We start from the raw sequence: 21,889 nt of genomic DNA on the forward strand, positions 1-21,889 counted from the left end.
CTATGAAAGTTAGTTCGAACTAACGTCTGTTAGTTCGAACTAACTTTGTAGTGTAAACATACCCATAGTTACTTGTAGATCTTATATAAACACACTGTTGTGAAAGGTCCATGTGCAACTGTTGCACAATATCATATTTAGATGTATAATACCCACTATTGATTTGTAAAAGGACCGTCCTTATTTAGAATACTTAGTAATATTTAAAATGCCTTAGAAATATATGATATATGAATTAACAAAGGACGTTAGCTGCTTTATTCCTTGTTCTGAAGTTCCTAATAGACTGATTTTTATAATACTTTAAATATTTGTGTAATGCATGAAAGCAGATAATAGAAGACCTGTATTAGTACTGCCACTGATGATGCCATTTATCTGCATTGAAAAGAGTAAAACTTCAGTGATCTGTACTACAACAGCAGAATATTAGTGTGGTGTCTTTATGGTATGAGAATTACCTGCACAGTATATGTCAGAAAGGGAAAATGCAACCAGTTGCCAAAAGTCCCTTTATAATAAGTGACAGACAATATGTTGACTCATCTCTGCTTTTCACAGAGTCATTTATTAGGTGAAGAGAGTTTGGTTTTTTTAACACTGAAATGTTAACATTTAACTTTGCAGAGCCTTTTGATGGAACAAACACAGCTAGGGCTGTACATGAAAAACAGAAGTTTGACATTATCAAGGATGAATTTCTAAAGGTAAAAATGTATATCAGATTAATTGTTGTAGCCCTCTTGTCTGCAATAAAGTTTTTGGAATGAAAAATGAAAGTAGAGGGTCAGTGGATTTGTGGCCTGAGATGTTTACCTTACACTTCACAATCTGTGTAATAGGAACTCATCCCAAAATATGGAGAAAGAGAGAAATATGAAGTGGTGACAATGTTTTGTAATGCTTCTGTGTGTGCATACAAGGGCAGTGCTAATGCTGAAGTGGGCACCTAAAATGAAAATTTCATAATGGTCTTGGTTTAAAATCAGAACTCCAAGGCAGAGATAAATTGTAATGACAATTGGATATCCAAATCCTTTAGTCAGCTTTGAAAGTCTTATTACTGTTTCGGGGGTAAAACACTTTTAGCCTTGCCTGGATTCAGTGGTGTTTCTTATGGGAATCAGAAAAGGAGTTATGAAACAAAAATATTTGTGCCTTTACTGCTCATTCAACTATGGGTAAATGTGGCCTCCAGTAGTATACAAATTGTTTTTTTGCTCTTTGTACACACTTGAATTATCTGGTACACATTTCTTCAGCAAGAAGGGCTTATTGACACAATCTTAGGAGGACATTAATTGTAGTGAGCAGGACTGCTACCTGACCTGCAACTTTCCCTGTTGGAATGTAAGATTTGGGCCTTAGAGGGGCTCAATGCTCCCCTCTTCCTGTTTCCTTTCACTGTTCTCCCTTAGGGTTTTTGCTTTGAACGTGAGATACTTGTTTGGAGTTAAGTGCTAAAGCTGCACTTGTACTCTAGGTTGATTGAGATTTTTCAAAACAGATATTACTGTTGAGCTTTCTCCAACAAAAAGAAGGAAGTGGAGATCAGATTTTTTTTTCAATGCAAGAAACAAGTAGTTTATTTTAATTGAGTATCCTTCTGTGTCATGGACACTAGCAAAAATATGTTTCTGCTTTTAAAAATATTGTCATATTTAGTAGGTATTTTGTGTCCTCTGAGAGGGGCAACAAATATGATGAAAGATCTAAAAACACCTGATGTATGAGGAAAGTTTACAAATGAGTGTGTTTAGTCTTGAAAAAGAAGACTGAGGAGAGAACCTGATAAAATATTTCTTCTTAAAACTCTTTGTGGGTCTGAGTGGGGTTTAAGCTCTTTCAGTTGTAAAGAATGTGATGATATAGAAGAACAACTTTTTAAAACCTTGAAACTTTTTTCCTCAGTCATGGCAGAGATTACGAGACAAGAGGGACTTGAACTGTATACTGCCTGTAAGACCAACTACACAGAAAAGATAATAAGCTTCCTCCTCCTTCTTACTGGAGTCTGCTGAAATATAAAGAACAATATCAAAACCAAGATGCAGTTTTCCCCATGGTTTTTTATGAAGTGTTTTCGCTTTCAAGTTTTTGTTATGGAAATGTTTATAAGAAAGATTACATATTTTATTATGACATTTGTTAATATAACCATTAATTCAAAGATGGATTTTCTAAAAATCCGTACACCATTGACTTGTATAGGAGACTATTATGACCCAAATTTCAAACCACAGGACTTAAATTAATTTTAAGGACACTATCAGAGTATATTAAATTGTTGTTACTATTAATTGTGTAATGGTTACTTCACCCACACTTAATACTGAAATAAAGGACTGAAAAACCAAGCAATGTATAAAAGTCCAGCTGTATCCTTAAACATTGCACGTTTCTTGATAAATAAGTAGCTTGTGCTTTACAACTGCTTAAAGCAGTATGCACTTTTGCTCTACTTGGCACTTTCCAGTTTTATTTCCCTCTTACATGGAACCACAGTAACAGTTTATTAAAATTAAATTATACCCTCATTATTATGTTCCTGATCCCAGGAATTATTGAAACTGGAATTTTAGAGCAGCAGAGCTACTACATTTGAAATTAAGCATTTACAGACATTGGTTTTCCATGTATAATATTCATACGGATTAGGTCAGATATCTCTTTTAATGTTTCCTTTCCATATGCAAAGTAGTAGTGATGGCTGCTTAAAAAAGCTGCTAATAAGCCAAGTCTTTTGTTTTGATTTTCTGTAAATATTTGTAAATTGGTCAGCTGCTGTAAATTGAAATTTCAAAAGTAATCTTGAAAATTTTAACTTTTCCAAAAAAGGTGAAACTTCTTTTAGACCTGCTGTAGCACAGTTTGTGCCTCTCACGTATTTGTTATTGCAGACCAATTCATATGTTAAAATTGTTATTTCTTGATGATGTCAAATTAATATTTTCATTTTTCTTTTAAGTTTAATATTTTGTATGGTGTCCAGTGGAATAAAGTTTATGTATGGAAAATTACAAGTAACCTCTCTGTTTCATTTTGTTCTAACTTTACATGAGCTCTTCTAAATGTTTGCTACTTCCCCGTGATTGTGTAGAATGTGAAGTCCTCTAAGGATTTCCTTGTCCAAAACCAGAAATTTCTGTTTTGCTGTTAGAATCTTATACCTTGTACTTGAATCCATGTTTTCTGGTAATTTTTATTTATGCTTCATCAATTGCAGAATTTTAAAAAAGTTACACAACTCTTTTTCATGTTTAGGATTAAACTGATTATTGGCTACTCTAAAATCATTTACTAGATCTCACTTAAATTTGTAATTTAATTTTTTAAAACAGGTTTGCTTTTATAACTTTAATCTTCTCCTTGATTGCTCTTGAACTACAAAACCTGAAAAGTTTTATTCCAGATCAGGTTTTGTTTCCTTTTCGTGAGATAAAAATTGTCTGAATGAGTCAGCCATTGTTTAAATATATTATAGAAGTATGATCAAGTGGCTTTATAAAAAACAATGAAAACTTGTTGCACAAAATGTCAGTCATAGATTCTCTAATGACCTGTAGAAATGTGTATAAAATGTTCAAAAAGACATTAGCTATTCCTATGCAACAAAGTACAAAATCTTATGGAAATAGAAGATCTACACAGGAACATTCATACTCAAGACAACATCTCAGATGCATTTCAAGTGAGCAGCATGTCCAAGCTGCACAATTACATGAATAATCTTCCACAAACTTATCTCATGGGAAATGTCTTCACTACACTTTCACTGCAGCTGTGCAGATGTAGGACAGTGCTCTCCCTTTAATATAATTACTCCACCTCAACAAGAGGCAGACACTATGTTGGCGGGAGAGCATCTTCTGCCAACATAGTGCAGTGTAGATGCTGTTTTAAGTCAGTGCAACTTAAGTCGTCCTGGTGTGTGGAAAAACCACCACCCAAGAGAAACCTTTTACATGGACTTCAGCAGTAGTGTGTACAAGCCCTTAGAGCATGCAACCCTTACAATAGATAAAGCAGAAAGGGCAATAGGTATTACATAAAGAGAGATCTCCTTGTTCGCATTCTTTACACTTCAAATGATTTTGTATCCCACACTACTCCCCCATCTTTGCCAAAAATTTGCTGGTAGGATAAGTTAGTCTCCTTTTAAAATTCCCTTATTATCTTTCTTTAGAAAGCTCAATAATGTCATCAACTCAATGGCTTAAAAAATCAGTGAGAATTGCTAATTTTTTAAAAAAAAGAAATAGTTTTAATCAGCTCTACCTGTAACCAGGAATCCATGCGTCCAGAAGGCAGTGCCTTCAAATGTGTGGGTATAATCCTGCGCTACCACGTTTCCTCCAACAAGTATTCCCATACTCCTCAGCAAAATATCTTCAGAGTAACTATTTTGAAGTGTACTTTTTGGTGGTAGCTTAAAAGGAGGCATCACTCCCAAGATGTGAAGAATTGTTATTTCGAAATATATTTTGAAATAACAGGTGCTCTATTCTAGCGTCCCTGTAACCCTCATTCCACAAGGGTTAGAATAACACTTTATTTCGAAGTTACCTCAAAAAAGCTACTGAATTGGTAAGGGTGCAATGTAGATGCATTGTTAAGAGACTGCCAAAGAAGGGACTTTGTTTTCAAAAGATTTTCCACCTAGAAAAAGAACAAGAGATGTTGCTAAAATACTTTATTTAATACTTTATATTGCACATGCCTTAACTGTTTTCTTTATCTTTAATTTTTTAATGGTGTGTTTGCCAAGGTACTAAGTAGGTTGAAGTCTCTGTATGCCAAAACTTGAACCTTGTTTAATACTGCTTAGTGTTGGACAATGATTAGGTGATGTTAACACCTTTGACCCCCTTGCTTCCGTAACAGGACCATAAGAGTGATGAACTGCATCCCAAACACCCGGGATAAAATAGAGTTGGACTTTAATAACAGCAGCAGCTTCAGCCCATCTTTGGATGGGGTTGTATGGAACTGCTCCTCCCAGAGCCCCTATTCCAATTGGGAGCATCACTGATAAGCTTATTAGCATGTGTGTAGGTTCTTGTATTGTTTAATGTTTTCTCTGTGGTGCTTTTACCTTGGGAAGTGTTGTGTGGTAACACATAACTGTGAGCAGTTTCTCTATTGGTAATGTCTGAAGAAAAAGTAAGAAGGCCTGTTTTGGCAGCATCTCCTGCTGGGACATCCCAGTATAGTCAGGAGACTGGAAAGCCTAGAGGTTCCCTGGTCAGGAGGAAGTGAGACCAGTGTCTTCACACAACAGGTGATGTTTAGAGGAGCTTGGAGGCCTGATGGTGAGTATTATCACTGAACCACTGTGAGGGAAATGCAGGTGCAACTGCCATGCAATGTGTCAAGCACTTCATTTGGTTAGTTCTAATTTAGGAATATTGCAGCTAGTTTTCTCCTTGCTGTGTAAAGCAAAGGCACTTGGTTTGATAGTAGGAATAATTGCAGTGCAAATGTGGCTAATTTCCATCTGCTGTAGAGGAAAAGCAGATTTTGTTAGTCTGCTAGTTTGCTTATCAATAACAATACCCACTATCAGTAGCTGTTCAAACTGCAGCTGCATCTTCATCCACATCTTAGTGAGTTGTTTTGTATTTATAGGCTTTAGAAAATACTATCTAGCAGAGTTACCATATGGAAAGGAAAGGGAAAGTCACAACTTTTTTCAGGGTACTGTAGCCTCTGAGCAGTAAATCTAATCATGCCTGCCATTACCTTGTAACCTGAATGCCTAATTACGATACTTGCATCTTCATTTTCTAACTAAGGATTTTGAATTGGCTCCCATCACATGGTGCATAAACTCAGTATTCCAATTTCAAGGAGTCAGGATAGGAAACTTGAAACACCAGGATCACCCAAGACCTTTCACAAGCATTACGCTCATTTTTAGGGCTGTTTATTTTTTGCTGTGTTTAGTCATTTAATCTTTATAAAAAGTTTGCGTTTTTTAAAAGCTATTTTATTGTTAACCCTCTTAGGGTGTGTCTAGACTACAGGGATTTTTTTGAAAAAAGTGGCCTTTTTTTCAAAAAATCTTTACCTGCATCTAAACTGCTGCCGCCTTCTTTCAAAAGTAAATCGAAAGAATGTGGCATTTTTTTTTGACTGCAGAAAACCTTGTTTTACAAGGAATAACGCCTTTTTTCAAAAGTACTCTTTCGAAAAAAGGTGCTACGTAATGCAAACTGTGCTTTTTTGAAAGAGAACGTCCAGATTGCCTGGGTGCTCTCTTTTTTGAAACAGCAGCTTGCTTTTTTGAAAGTACTGGTTGTAGTCTAGATGCTCTTTTTCGAAAGAGGCTTTTTGGAAAGATACTTTCGAAAAAGCCTCTTTCGAAAGAGGCTTGCAGTCTAGAGGTAGCCTTACAAGCCCCCTGGAACATTATATATAAGCTTTGAATAAGTAATATTGAGAGAAAATTATACCTTTCTACATGTCTGCTTTCCCCACTTTCCTAGCCCCAACTTGAGTGTGTGTTACCTTTCTTCTGCTTTGGGATGGTCACTTGGAGCTCTGACTTGTATTTCTTTTGTAACTCATTTAGCCAGCATGTTTGGCTATAAAATACTGTTATCAAAAGCTTCTTAGTAGCAAAATGAGCTGAGTTTGTGAATGGCCTAAGCAGCCCAGAGAAGTGGCTGCAGTTGCTGGATTGTCCTTTTTATCATTCACTGTGTGCTGGGGTGAGGTTGGTGCTAGGACCCAGTGGTAAGACCTAGGCAGCAACAGCAACTTGGTGTTGTAACTTTCCTGCCTTCTATTTAAAGACTCCCCTGAGTCAGGAGAACTGAAGCTGCTGGGGATGACAGTTGCTTCAGGCAACCCTGGGGAGGACAGGATAGGGGTAAAAATCCCAGCAAGGGCTTGAACTCAGTGGAGGGTTTCTCTGGCTTTGGGTGCGGCAGAGCATCTGAGATTTCCTTCTCTATGGAGGATGAAGTCCCCGAAGGGTTTGTGGAGCCCCAAGAAGAGGAGGAGCTGACTAACAGGTACTCTCTCTCCAGAAAGGAGCAAGCCTGCATGCATGGGCAGGACATTCCACTTGGGAGGCCTGGATCCCAGGTTTCCCATGTTACTCTCCCCTCCCCATTAGTGTTTGACTCAAACAAATGAAAATCTGCTAGTGAGACTTTCTGGTTAATTTGGCTGTAATTAGGTTTTATTCTGTAAGTGCCAGTCCTGAGCACTGAAGGGTTTTCTATTTAAAGCGTCTGCAGCATGCCAGCTGGAGTGGCATCTCCTGCCCCTCCCTTTCTGGCTGACTTTTTGTTACATATTGATCTTACTTATTCTGGGGATTTACATGTCAGCAGTGGTGTGAGGTAGGAGGACTCTGAGCTCCTTCCACCAAGGATCAGAGGCCTTCTTGGATTCTGATTTTTGGGGTGAAAAGGGGCACAGAATGCTGTTTGGTTTTAGGCATTTTATACAGAGGCCAAAGTTCCTAACAGAGATACTGCTGAGAAATGGCTTGGATGAGTGCTTTCTATGAGTTCTGGTCCTGTCTCTGCCACGATCTGATCCATGTGAGCAGACCCTTGTGCCCACACAGAATGCCACTGATTTCAGTGAGATACTTTGAGCCCAGCTAATGTAGGTCAAGAGCAGGAGATTGTTGTCTGCTAACAGAAGCCATCACTGCTAAATGTATATTGTAAACAGTTGGAAAATAAGTGGTAATATTTGAAAAATAGCTTCTGAAGTGTATTTGATAAAGGGTTTGAGTGACACACTTCCAGCCACCCAAGTGATGGGAGTTGTTCTTGCGTATACAAAGCCATCTTGCAGCCTATCATGTTCAGGAATGATTTGGAGGGTTACCAGAAAAGTTTTTCATGGGCAGAGGAAAACAATGGAACCCTACTCATAATAATGCCCAATTTTGCCATGGACTCATTCTCAGGTACCTTTCCTCTGCTCCCTAACTATAATTCGAGGTATTGGGATGAAATTAAGAAATGGAAAACTTCCTGACCGTAAGTTTCATTTGATGTGAATTGCTCTTCCAAAGGAAAGGGAGGAAACTCCTATCACCTGAGTCATTTCCAAGCTTACTGTGCCAAAATGTACTATAGGAGTCTGTACTAGCCAAGATAATGGACCACATGAATAAAAAGATAAATTGCATCCATGCTGGTTACACTCTTTAGTTCAAATTTGGGAAGTTGCTTCAGTGTGTGTGTGTGTGTGTGTGTGTGTGTGTGTGTGTGTGTGTAACCTGAACCATATGTGTAGTCCTCTTGAAGTCAATGGGACTACTAAGGACTTAGTTATGCACATGCGTAAATTGTTTTTTAATCAGGATCGACAGCTGGATATTTCTGTTTTATATAAGCAATATTTAATTCAAATAACATTAACGACTATTTAAGCTACAGATGGGAGGAGCACATTTTCTATCTTCAAATATCCTCCCACCATCCTTTTTTTTTAACAGCTGTTGGAGTGTGGGGACCGGGAAGATGTTTCTGTGTTCGCACGTACTTAGTACAATTGGATCTCATTCTTGTCTGGGATGAGTGTTACTACAATGCAAACAATAAAAATAAAGTACCATTACCTATTCAGGCAAGGCATCATAATGCTGCAGATAGTTTTCTGATAAATCATTTGATAAGTCAGGGTGATAGATTCCTTAAACAGTCCATTATATTAATAATGGTACAGTTCATGTATATCCCATAACAGCATTTACTTGGTTTAACAGGGCAGGACGGGGAGCCTTCCAAATAGTTGTGTTCAGTGGGCATCTGCATTTTTAAAACTCAGTTTGACTCACATCTGGTGTAATTAGTGTAGTTCTGTTCACATCATGATTGTTAGGGGTATTCCATTGCTTTTGTAGGAGATCAGCAATGGGAATTAACATTTGGCATATGATACAAATAAGGCAAACAAAGTCACAGAAACGGTTTTTAGTTACTTTTTTTAAACTTCTTTTTAGCTGCTAGGTATTTTTGTAAATGAAAGTAAAATGAAGATTTGGAGCTATCAGCTCTTACCCATGTACTTACTACCCATGCGAAACTCCCAGGAAAGATGTAAAAGCCATGCCAATAAAGTGTAACTGCACTCTGTAACTCTGTGTGAGTGTGCAAGTGAAATATGATGCCTCAGTTGCAAGATATAATTGCAATTCATGCTTTGATCTTTTTCATAAGTCTAAAATTTTAAATGTACATGCCTGATCCTGCAGCTGACTCTGTCATTAATTTCAGAGGGGTAGCCGAATTAGTCTGTAACTGGAAAAACTTAAAACAGTGAATAGTCTAGCAGCACCTTAAAGACTAACAAAATACCATCGACATGTTTTGTTAGTCTTTAAGGTGATGTTAGACCATTGGTTATCAATCAGTAGATTAGGATCCACTGGTGGCTCTTAGAGCCTGTGACAGGTGATCCTGACTAGTTTGGCTAAGAGACTACCAAGTGCCAGCACTTCAGCTGCTCCTCTTCCCACTGCTGCACATCTCCAGCCCTTTGCCTCTGAGCTGTTCCCCCAGGAGCCTCCTGCATTCTGTGCAGGATAGGGAAGGGAAAGGAGGGTGCTGATGTCAAGGTGCCCCCTTCTCCCACCCTGTATCCTATCTCCACAGAGCAGAGAGGGGGCACAACAGGACTAGGGACAGAGCAAGTTTGCTGGCTGCTTTTGGGAGTGGTACAGGACTAGGGCAGGGATGAGCCTGCCTTAGCTCCACTGCACCATCACCCAGGAGCCAACTGAGCTAAGCAGTGCTCAGCTGGAGCCGGTTCGGAACCCCTACCCAAGTCATGACCCCCCTCCTCCGCCCCATGCCCCTGCCCTAGCCTCGAGCAGCCCTGCACCCAACAACTTGCCCCAAGCTCAGCTGAGAGCCCCTCACACTCTAAATCCCTTAACCCAAGACCATGGGTAGATCTTGGATTGCACTTCAATTCAAAAAGTGATCTCGTACATAAAATCGTTGGAGACCCCTGTGCTAGACTATTAGTCATTTTTTAAGTTTTGCCATTAACTGCAGTTTAATATTTGTAAGTTGTGTGCTACACTGATGGTTGCCTGTTCAGCTCTAGATGTAGGCTCTTGCACTATTAAGCTCAATGGGAGTTTTGCCATAGAATATAACAGGAACCTATGCCATGTTTTTCATCTACAGATTTCCAAGTGTTTTTACAAAGCAAGATGAGTATAGTGATCCAGGGGGGCATAGAGAAGTCAAGAGCCTTGCCCCAGGGCAAACAGAAAACCTGTTGTAGAAACAGGAATTGAACTCCGGTTTCCCAACTCCCCCAGCGAAGTTATAACTGGCCAGCATTGCCTTCCTCTCTGTCATGTTTAGAACCCTATACAGCTGGATACTGAGCTGTCAGTTCTTTTCATATCCCATTCCAACTCTTGAGGTCATCCAGTGCAGTTTTGCAAGTGCAGGTACTTTTGTTGAAGTTCTTTTATGCAGGATGCTCGGAGCTGAGAGCCCTTGTCTCTGGAATTTCCTCTGGCAATCTGCCAGTGACCAGATTGACAAGCTTAAAATACTGTGCTGCAGAGAGAGTTCTGACTGATCATTTAATATTTTTGTCATTCAGTGTATAACACAGGTAAGATCTCAATGAGCAATAGGACACCAGTGGATTACTGAGTCAATAGTTGAAGACTGTGGATACAATAGTGTGTATTTCAGAGAAAGTACTTATCTACAACTACAATAAATACAAAGTCAATGAACTCATAAAACTAGTTTGCCAGTGCCGTTTAAAAGTTATAGCAATGCTGGTGAATAACCTGAGCATTACAAACCCTGTGCACCCAGCAAAGAAGGAGTTACTTTGAGCGAACAGCTTTTTCAGTCTTTCAGAATCTATTAAAAAGAGCTAATATTTTTTAAATATGAAAAATACCTTGTTCCTTTTGGACAGAAAAATACAACAATTTACATGATCTAAAATTAGTTTCTTCCTATTTCATTTGTGGCCTCTTTCTACAGTCAATTAGGCTACGTCTAGACAGCGGCACTATTCCATGTCTTTAAACGTGCCCGTTATTTTGAAGTAGATTTTGAAATAACGGGCATGGTATTCTGGCATTCCTGAAACCCTCATTCCATAAGGATTAAGGGACATTTCAGAATAGCGCTTTATTTCAAAATTTGGCACTGTGTAGACAGCACCAAATTTTGAAATAAGCTATTTTGAAATTAGATAGAAATAAGATACGCAATTTGCATAGCTCAAATTGTGTATCTTATTTTGACCTATAGGTGCAGTGTAGATGCACCATTAGAGAGTAGGCCATCTTAGGAGAGCACACCTGGTACTTCAGAAACAAAGGTAAGAAGTAATTGGTTTGTGGTATAGGTAAAAATGGAGTGTGCGAAATATAGGCCATCTGGAGAAGCTAAGAGAGCCATAGTGTTGATGGTATTCTAAGTGTTTTAGTTAGGTACTTAGTAAAAGTTGCATTCAAGGATTGCACAGTTAAAATAGCAACAGGCTGTGGTTATGATTTTCCAGCATGGAATGTTGGGGATTTGCTGGTAACTGTAACAGTTTGGTGTTTTTTTCCCCTCATTGGACTAAAGCTTCACAAGGCAGGTGGCTGCATTTGAAACCCAGTATATAGGCTACCAGAGAGTCAGTTTTAGCATTATTTGGTGGTGGTGATGAGGGGAAATAATTCTGTGCAAGAAGAAGGACTTAAATAAGATATATCAAAATGCAAAGCTAGCAGCAGATTATCTTTGCCAGTTTAAGCAACAACCCAGTGACAAAACATAAGTTCGTCATTTTAAAGTTCCGAAGTAGAATGCTGGAAAGTGTATAAGCATGCAATGTGCAAGTAAAGGGCCCGATCCTACCATAGAAAAAATCCTTACTTGCACAGAATTAGCCATAATAAAACCAGAGAAGTAGTTCAGATGGGTAAAATGAGGCAGTTATTAGTTCCAAGATCAAGGTCTGTGCTACAATGTGCTATGTCCATCAGAAATTATCTGTCTTTAAAATGTGATTATAGTAAAGTTGTTCTGATACCAACAGTCTCCATGGAACTCCAGCAAAGTCACAGTGCCTTACTTTTCGCCATTTTATCAAAGGTCGGTATTGCAGGTATCTTTTATCATTTCTGGAAATGAGGAGACTAACATATAGTATCAGAAGAATCTGTCATCAAGAGAGCACAAGACATCATGGTCTTGCTGTCAGCATGAATAAACCAGTTCTTCTGAGTGCCTGTGCTGTGTGCACTAGCTTTTTGATACTGTACCTTGTGAAATTATCTTCTTGACTGATACCTAGTGTTTCTATTGCCATTTAGAAATAATGTTTTCTTATTAAGCAGTGATGGTATTTGGAAAGGATGTGTCATATTGCTCAGAAAAACACCAAGCAAACTAGTCTGACTCAAGCTAACAGATCTCTATTGGTAGTATTCCATGTGGTGTCTGGCACATATGTGGAATAAAAGTTTAGTCACAAGGAAAGAACATCTAGTTAACTGTCTAGGCACTGTAGTCTCTGTGCTTCTTCCATTAGCTGGCTCATATAGATAAAAGGACTTCAGGCTCCCACGGTGTAATACACAGAAAACAAAAGATAACCAGTATTATGTTGTCGTAACTATTTCCAGTACCTTTTTGGGTTGTTTTTTTTAAAGGGTAAAATCTCAAAAGGCAATTGAATGGTGAAACCAATACTGGGCTCAGGAGAATTCCCATAAAAACAACAAATTTACCTCCTTGCCATTAGGGTTGCCCATTTTGATTGGATATGTTCTTGGAAATTTCATCACATGAAATAATCTTGAATTCAAGAGTAATCTTTTGCTTCCTGGAGTTTCCAGAACAATCCTGGAGGGTTGGCAACTGTGCTTGCAGTTAAACTGAGTCAGGAAGACAGACAATGGTGGCATGGCAGGCTCAGGGGCTGTTCTCTGCCGGAAAGTAGCAGGAGAAGTGGGTTGAGCAGTTTAACTTGAGTAGTGGACGGGTCTATATAGGTGAGAATCATAGGACGGGAAGTGGGAGACCTCAAGGGGTCATGAAATCAAGTCCCCTGCACTCATAGCAGGACCAAGAATAGAAAAGGAGCAGCATGGCAGCCAGTGGGTGGGTTGTGGCAGGGGCCAAGAGAGGACTGTCACAGAGGGGTAAATGTGAATTTGTAAGCATGAGAGTTCTAGACCCACCTACTAAAGGAAGTGGGAGTAGGGGAATATGTCTCCGTTTGTGTCTGTGTATTTTTAGTGTTTCTCAGATAGGTCAGCACCTTCTCTCTAAGTAAGGAGAGGAAAAGGAAAAAAGATGTAGAGCATACAAAGGCCTCATGCAATCAATAGGCTGCATGTTGGATGTGTGAAGATGTTACCCTACACACGAGTATGCGAGCACATACTAGTATGGCTCTGGGAAATTCACTACTAGGGCTGAGGTTTTAAGTAAAAGGGTTCAATGTGAACAATGTGTTTTGCATGTGTAAAATAGCAGCAATGGCCATAAGATGCTCTGGATTAACACACTTGCCACAGTATGCTGGGTCAACCTGACATGTTGTCCTGCACGACTGTGCTGGGATTCCTGCAGCAGTTTCCTATTCCTGCCCACCTGTTAATCTGAATTGTGCTGATGCCAACACAGCCTTACTCAGTCTTTCATCCATGGTGTTTGGGCCAGGTGCAGCTCAGAGGCTCTCTATCACTTTTTCAAACCCAGAGGGGCCTGTTAAGGGCACAAGGCCTGCGACTTCCTTTCCCTCCCTCCTCATGGAGAGCAGCAGCCAGGAAGAACTTTCAGGTGTAGGTTATGGAAACCTTCTGACAGGTGGGGGCTCCTTGCTCAAAATAGCCAGCACTGGTGAGAGCAGTGGAAACAAGTCAGGCACAGTGCTCTCCCTTTTTCCTTACTACACAGGGAACAAAATCAGCAGCAGCCAGAAGGCACTCACAGGAAGTATCCTATGGAAATCCCTTGCTGGGGTCCTTCTCCCAAAACTCAATACCTACTGCACTTGGCAGTTTAGGGTGGAAGGCGGAGGCACCTAGATTCCCATATATATAATGCATACACAGCATCTAGGGGATCAAGCCCTATGAACTCCTCTTTCCCACTCCAGGACCATACCTTGGGGCATTAGATACTTTTTTTTGTTCATTGTGTACCCATTGGTTGTGGCTTTTCAGCTTTCTAGCCTCTCTCTCTCTTCATTTTCTTCTAACCTTCTCTCCCATTTGTATCTCCCAGGCAGATTCGCTCTTTCTCCCCTGCACTCTCTTCTTACTGCAACAATCTCCTCTTCCCCAGTTTAACATCTGAGTGTCTCCACACACACCCCCAACTGTATTTACACACTTGTATGATATAAAGCACTTTCCTTTTCCCTTTCCTTTCCTTTCCATAATGCAAACAAATTTTCAAGCCTCCAACATTGCTGTGCAACAAAATTGTCACCCTTCGGTCAGTTTGCCTTGGATGTGCTCAATCTGGTGACAGGCATGACACACAACCAAGGCAGGGCATGTTTGAATAAAGAAATGGAGGGCTGGATACTTCTAGTTTTTGTAATTTAAGGTTTTCTGTCAGTCACTGTGCTCCTTTGACAGGTTTTCTTTTCTCCTCATGCTTTCAGATGTCTGTCTTCTACCGTATGTTCAGAGTGAGTTAGATATCACAGTGGCTGCAGCGAGGGTTGCCAGGTGTCCAGTATTGATCCGGACAGTCCGGTATTTTTGCCTTCTGTCCAGTAAAAAAAAAAATTCAGAAAATACCGGATACCTAAAATGTCCAGTATTTTCTGATTTTTTTCCCCGGCCAGGAGGCGAAAATACCGGACGCCTGGCAATCCTATGACACACTTTGCAACTGGGCCCAGCCCCTGGCCTCCCCTGCTCCGAGCCCCTGACACTCTTGGCCCCGGACCTCCTGCTTACCTGGTTCTGTGGGGAAGCTGTGTTCTGGCTTGATCAAGAAAACAAAATGGCCACCAGCAAAAAGCCTAAAGACCAAGGGGAAGCAATGCCTTCTCTGGGTTGTAGTGCTCAACCACTCCCCTGTTCCTATCCCTATTCTGACTCTGCATGCACTGAAAGGGCCATGCTGTTTTATTATTTATTTATTTATTTATTTATTTATTTATTTTGCTTAATAACTGAGTCATTCTTTTTCCCCCTCAACAACTTTGGTTTCCTCACCCCGTTTTTTTCCCTCAACCGAATTTTTTCCCGCAACAGTTTTTTTTGGGGGGGGGGGGGGGGTTGAGGGGAGGTCGGTATTTTTGGTTAAACCATCTGGCAACCCTAGCTGCAGCTTATATTTTTCTCTAATCTCTACTTCTCATGTGTAAACAGAGTGCTGCTTGGCCGCCTCCTGCTGTTGTTGAAAGTCATGTTGTCCACTAACATAATGAGTTCCTCTTGGCACTGATCCTTGAGTCTCCTATCAGCCAGAAAAAGTAGAAGAGTAGTGGTTCAGAGCATGAGTATCTCCCTCCATTTACTGGAACTAAGATCTTTCAGCTGCAAGTTTGCATCATCCTATGAAGAAGGCTTTGAGAGTTCATGGTTGCTTCAGTGGATGTGCTATACCTTCTGTCAGGGAAAGAGAAAAGCTTTTGAGCATACACAGACAGAGCTCTTCTACTGAGCTCCTCTTTGTAGTGAATCAGATGGGGTTGCTGACTCTGGCAGTTTTCCTTCAGTCAGCTAGGTGGGTTACCAGACTTGTTAAGGTCTCTTTGATAGAAAGATAGATAATAGATGACATTTTCTGCTTCCTCTATGTGGTTTGCTTTTTTTGGATGGAAATTTTTAAGGTATTTGGTACTGAAGAAATTTGGGCATTGAACATTCGTTGGAAGTCTTTCCTATTTTCTTCATATTACTAGTCAAACTTCTTGGCGGAAATACATTTGTGACCTTATCCTTAATTGTTTTAGTTTTAACCTTTTTATGCCACTGTAGTTTTTAAGGCAGTACAGGGAAATGATTGTGGATTTTTACTGAAAAAATATACTGAAATCACTGATAGAAGTGACAGAATTTTATGTACCATAAATATTTTTAAGGTTTGTTTATAAAAATTGTGGTAACTAATCACTTATTGGTATGTCAGAGAATTTCCTCCAAAATCACTGATTTATGTGAATAATATTTTATTATTTGTAACACCCTTGGACACATCATTGTCTTAAATTAAGAAATTAAACTTCGTAAAGTGCTTGGGAGATTAAAAGAACTAAGAGGTAATAGTAAACGATAGGCCTGATTCTCCACTGCCTTCTACTTTGAGTTAGTCATTTACACCTGTGCAAAGTAGGTTTATAATGGTACCAAATCACTGTCAGCATTTTACACCAACATAGCATAGCAATAATGATTCCACAAGCTAGTAGGCATTACAAAATCAGACCTTAATCTTTAGTGATATTGTTGATTTGTTTCATGCTTAGATTTTTGTTGAACTGTAAGCTTTCTTTAAGTTTTAAAATCGGATCCTGATCTCACGCTAGCATAATAGAGATAAAATCTGAAGTCCTTCGTGGTTTTATACAGCCTTATAACATACAATGTTAGCAATGCCTATAGCATATTTTTCAACAAAATGTCATGTTATTTATGCCTTTAATAGTTACAGTAGTTAAAAAAATCTGAAAAATAGTTTTCCTTAGATATGTTTGATTTTACTTTGTTTTTTAAATAATAAATGAGCCTATCATGCTTTTATTTATTTATTTATTTATTTATTTATTATTGTAGTTTAAACAACATTATCCAGAATGAAGAAGTAAAACCCAAGCTACAATGCATCATGTCCAACCCGTCCTTTTCTACAGTAACAGTTCAAAGTGAAGATAGTGGAATAACAGGGGAGACCAGCTCAAGCAGATGTTCTACACCTTGGGCCTCAGAAGCTAGCGCTACTTCTGATCTCTACAGTATTGAAAGTTCATCTGTAGAGTCTCCTCAAGGGCAAGTTATTTTTCTTATGGATGAAAGTAAGACTGTCCGAAAAAGGATGTGTAAGTCATCAGATCGGACATTGCTGCCTTCAGACATGAAGGGAAGTCAGGGTAACAAAAAGAGTGACTTGTCTGGAATGCAGATGCAAGAATCAAGACATGTTCCCAGAAAAGGGCAAGATGCTAAGTTAAATGCTGCTGAACTGGAAGCACAAGCTATGGATGCAGAAACTCCAAAAGATAAGCAATATTTGCCAGATGTTACAGGGGAACCCGTGTCACGTGCTCCAATTGCTTCAAAACCAACGAGTAAAGAAAATAGACTGAAAAAAGAAAGGCCTGCCCTTAATGGAGCTGTAAGTGCTAAAATCCAGAAGTTCAGTTTAATTTCAGAAGAAGCAACTCCAAAATTTTTTAAAAAGAAGAGTAGTAAAGATCCAGCTATGCCAGCAGATATAAAAAGGAAGCCGAAACAACAGCCCAAAGGACTCCTAAATCAAAGCCTGTCCTCGCCTTCTTTAATGCATCTTAAAAAGGATTGCCCCAAGGATGATGGTTCACTTCGTAATGTAAAACCTGTTGAAACACATATTGAATCTGGCAGTTTTTCAAATGGGGGTGTAATAATTCCTCGTGATAAAGAAGAGAGAAAGGAAGCACAATCTTCTCCAGCTGAAACTCTACATGAGAGCTCAGAACAGTCACTGTCCATTACTTCATATCTTATTGATGAAGGAGAGAACCAGGAAATTCAGCCTCATTCATTTTTTACCACAAAGACGATTTCAACAGATTCTGTTAATGAACCAGAGGAGCAAACAACTCAGCCTGATGTGCCTATGTCTACAGAATCTGTCTCTGCACTTTCTCGTTCATCACATGCTGTCAAGGAAACAGAGAACCAAGAAACTCAGTTTTATTCACCTCTGATTACACCACCTGAGCCTGAACATTCAGTTTTATCTGATACAAAAAAGCAGGATATTAAGTCTTATTCGCCCACAACTGCACAATCTGAGTGTGACCATCCAGCTTTATCATACTCCATGGAGGAAGGAGAAAACCCAGAAATTCATCCTTATTCACCTGTAACTGCACAATTGGAGTGTGAAGAACCAGATATATCATATTCTACTTATGAAATAGAAGGAGAGACTACCCAATTGGACTCTGAACATTCAGAGCAACAAGATATCCAGCCACATTCTCCCATAACTACTCAGTCAGAATGTGACCATCCAGATATATCCTATTCCACTGAGGAAGCAGAAGAGCAAGAGATTCAGTCTTATTCACCTGTACTTGAACAACTGGAATTTGAAAATGTAGATTTATCAAATCCTGCTGATGAAACAGAAACACAAGAAAATGAGTGTTATTCACAAGTCTTTGCAGGCCTGGATTCTGAGCTTTCAGATTTATCATATTCCATTGGTGAAGCAGAGAAACAAGAAAGTTCACAACTGGAGTCTGAACATCCAGAGACGCACAGTATTCTAGCCCATTCAGCTTTAACTGCCCAGCTGGACTCAGAACCTCTAGAGTTATCGCATTCTATTGAAGAAACAGAAAAAGAAGCTGCACAATTGGAGCATGAACATCAAATTTTATCACATTCCATTGAAGAAGCAGAGAATGAAGACATTCAGCCATATTTACTTGTACCTGAACAACTTGAGTCTGAACAACTAGTTTTATCTGAAACAGAGAGTGAAGAAATTCAGCTACCTTTATCTAAAATGGAAAACCTGATACCTGAACAGTCAGTCACTATGTCACTAATGCATACTGATGACAGAGATGGGCAAGAACTTCAAGGTTACTCAGTGGGCACAGAATACGTGCGGTCAGAACAGTTAACAGCTCCTTCTCCCACCTTCATTGATGAAGTCTATAAGCAAGAAATGCAACCTGATGAACATGAAGTGCCAGACTTGATGTCGGAAGTGTTGAACATTTCAGCTGGCTCCATTAATGAGGAAGAGAAGCACGATATTGACTCTTCTTTGCCTGACACAGAAGATGTGATGTTAGAGCAATCAAATGTTTTTTCAAACAGTTGTAATAAAGAGGCAGACAGATGTGAAAAGGAACCTTATTTGGCTGGCATAGAATATACGTCATCTGAACAATCAATGGACATTTCATCAGACTTTACTGATGAAACTGTGATGCAAGAAAATCAGTCTTATTCAGCTGGATCAAAATTATTTCCAGGTGGACTTCTGATAGCACATACCGCCCCAAGTACTAATGAGAATAAATCAGACATGACAATGGGATCTGATTTTGTTTCAAATGAAGCTTCCTGTACTCTTCTATCAGAGCCCATTAATGAAATCCACACACACAATTTATATTCCTCAGTACCAGGTAATCCAGTCTCAGATAAAAATTTAAATAATGTAAAAGTAACTATCATCAGAGACCTTACAAAGGCAGAAGAAAAACAGCATTTTTCAAATGTAGAAGCAGGGTCAAAAGAGCCTGAACATTATCTATCAAGAGAGGAGACTTTAACAGAAGAAGCCAAATATACTCCAGAACCTCATGAACAAAAAGATGCATTTAATATAATTTCAGAAGGTTATGAGATATTGAATATTCATGCTGTTCCACTCATTTTTTCAGTGGATGAAGAAGAAAGCAAACACATGCCAGATAAGCTAGAATACTTAGAAACAAATACCCTGATCAAAACAAAACCGTTTGATAATGGTGATACAGTAGCTGACCACGAAGTGCCAGCATGTGGAACACCTACAGAAATTTCAGAAAACTTAATGGCAGATGATACCAGAGTTAAAGATGTGGAACAAAAAGTACATACTCAGGAAATTGTAGAAACAGCACAGGAAATTTCCACAGTGTCAGAAAATGAAAGTGGCAAAGATCCGAATCCTAATGAGAGTGCCGTTGAGATGGATTATTTTGAAAAGTATACTTTGATTGATGACAAATCCCCCACTGAGGTATCTGTTCAGGGGCTATTTCCCTTTGTTGCTGTAGTAGACAACCCTAAGAAATATACAGAAGAAACCATATCATCAACTAGAAGTTTGGATAATACTTTGGAAGATGAATTTACCTTACTAGACAATGACTTGGATGAAGCCTTTTATGGAATGATGGAAGAAGAAAGCAAGCTGCAGTCTTCTGCAGAAGCTCAGAAATTTTTGACTATGCAAAAATCAATTGACAGTAGTACAAAAGCGATAAATGAAGAAGATGAGCAAAAGTTAGCAGGCACACCCTTATTTGATACAGAAGGAGGAGTATTAGAACGGTCTATGTTGTTTCCCACATCAGTCAGTGCAATTAACCCAGAACTTCTAGAGGAGCCACCTGCCCTGGCATTTTTATATAAGGACCTCTATGCAGAAGCCGAGGGAGAAAACACAAAAGGTGAAAATGAGCCTCTTTCTGAAGAAGAGAGCACGAGTTCTGATGCATCCTTTCCTAGAAGAAATTCTGACACAGATGATGAAACTGGAATATATTTTGAAAAATACATTCTCAAAGATGATATTCCCTGTAATGTGGCTGAGTCTCAAAAAGATCAAGTTTCAAAGGATCAGTCTATTAATAAAGACTTGTCAAGCCAACTGACGGTTTCAGAAGACAAGCATATGGATTCTGATGAGGTAACTGAAGAGGAACATCTATGTCTTCATATTTTATCTGAAGAGTCTGCTAAAACTGAGGTCTTGTCAGAAGGAGAAAATGTGGTGAGAGAGACAAACCCAATTATCAGTTACATTAAAGTAACAATTTGTCAGCCAGCTCACGCAATTCCATTTGGAAGTAAGTTTAGTGTTTCAGAAGCAAGAAATGATCACTCTAGTCAAAGAGAGGAAGAAAATGCTTCTGCAGCAACAAACCAGGAATTGTCAGAGCAAATGAGTCATGAAGAGTCCAGCCAAGTACTAGATGCTGAGGTCACTGCCAATCAACAAGAAGCATCTGTACAAGATAAATCAAAGGAAGTATTTCCTCCAACAGATCAGCAGAAAGAACAACATGAAATAGTTGCAGTTAATAAAATGGAAAATTATATGCCTCATGGCAGAGCACCTGTTGATGAAAGTGAAAGCAATCAGTATGGCAAAGGAAGGCCCCCACATGTTAATACTCCTCAGCAACCAGAGGAGTTAATTTCATATTTGAAAAATCACATTCAACCCATGAAAAGTGAGGCACATGATTTAGAACATGATCATCCTGAAATACTGAACAAAAAAATAAGCCAGGGAAAATATCTATTAGATACCGATGAGCAGACAAGTAAAAAAAGTGTCAGGGAAAATATCATCAACGATATAGCAAAGCATGAGTCTGATAAGGCATCAGGTGAATTAGACTTGCATCCTTTTAGGCATGATTTACATACCCTTCAACCAGACTCCAGAAGAGAGGAGCAATGCTTTGAGGCTGATGAAGATCTGGCTGAGTCAATGGATTATGAAGTGATTACCCAAGAAGAACTTTTGCAAGATGAAAGGTCCTCTGAATTGGCACATGAAGATTTATTATTGGGAGATGGGGAGTCTTTTGAGCAGATTAGCTATATTTATGAATTTGAAAATGAGGAAGAAGGAGAGACAACCATTGAACATGAGGATTCAGGCTTTGTGATGGTGAATTCTGAAAAATCATCTCTAGAAACACCTGAAAGTGAGAGCTCACAAAAAGAAAGTAAAAAGGCCCACATTGATACCTATTGCTACCAGTGCAGGTGCCCAATTTCTGCTATTGACAAGCTTTTTGGGGAGCATGAAGCCCATGATGTTACGACACTGGACACTGCTATAAGGGAGATTAAGGTAAGTATTATGCTAACATTTTTATAATTGAAAACAGATTGTTACTTGATTGACTCTGTGTCTTAAAGCACAAGTAATTCATCTCTAACCTTAGCCCAAATTTGGGATTG

At 39.1% G+C, this 21,889-nt stretch overlaps 2 protein-coding genes across 12 annotated transcripts in view; both read left to right on the forward strand.

The window, feature by feature from the left end:
* Positions 1-3,019, forward strand: part of TENT2 (terminal nucleotidyltransferase 2) — an 81,064-nt gene extending 78,045 nt beyond the window's left edge. For 9 of the 10 annotated variants that reach the window (XM_075932335.2, XM_089779368.1, XM_075932334.2 and 6 more), the window contains exons 14-15: positions 628-707; positions 1,912-3,019. In XM_075932335.2, coding sequence (XP_075788450.1) covers positions 628-707; positions 1,912-1,986 — 155 coding nt within the window. In that variant the 3' untranslated portion in view covers positions 1,987-3,019. Of the gene's footprint in view, positions 1-627; positions 708-1,911 lie in introns of those variants that run through there. The other variant, XR_012904874.2, reaches the window with a different exon arrangement.
* Positions 3,020-6,785: 3,766 nt separating this feature from the next.
* Positions 6,786-21,889, forward strand: part of CMYA5 (cardiomyopathy associated 5) — a 66,755-nt gene continuing 51,651 nt past the window's right edge. For both annotated transcript variants that reach the window (XM_006119181.5, XM_075932342.2), the window contains exons 1-2: positions 6,786-7,019; positions 16,754-21,779. In XM_006119181.5, coding sequence (XP_006119243.3) covers positions 6,958-7,019; positions 16,754-21,779 — 5,088 coding nt within the window. In that variant the 5' untranslated portion in view covers positions 6,786-6,957. The remainder of the gene's footprint in view (positions 7,020-16,753; positions 21,780-21,889) is intronic.

The sequence above is a fragment of the Pelodiscus sinensis genome, chromosome 6 (assembly GCF_052426305.1).
Source record: "Pelodiscus sinensis isolate ZL-2025 chromosome 6, ASM5242630v1, whole genome shotgun sequence".
Lineage (NCBI taxonomy): Eukaryota > Metazoa > Chordata > Testudines > Trionychidae > Pelodiscus > Pelodiscus sinensis.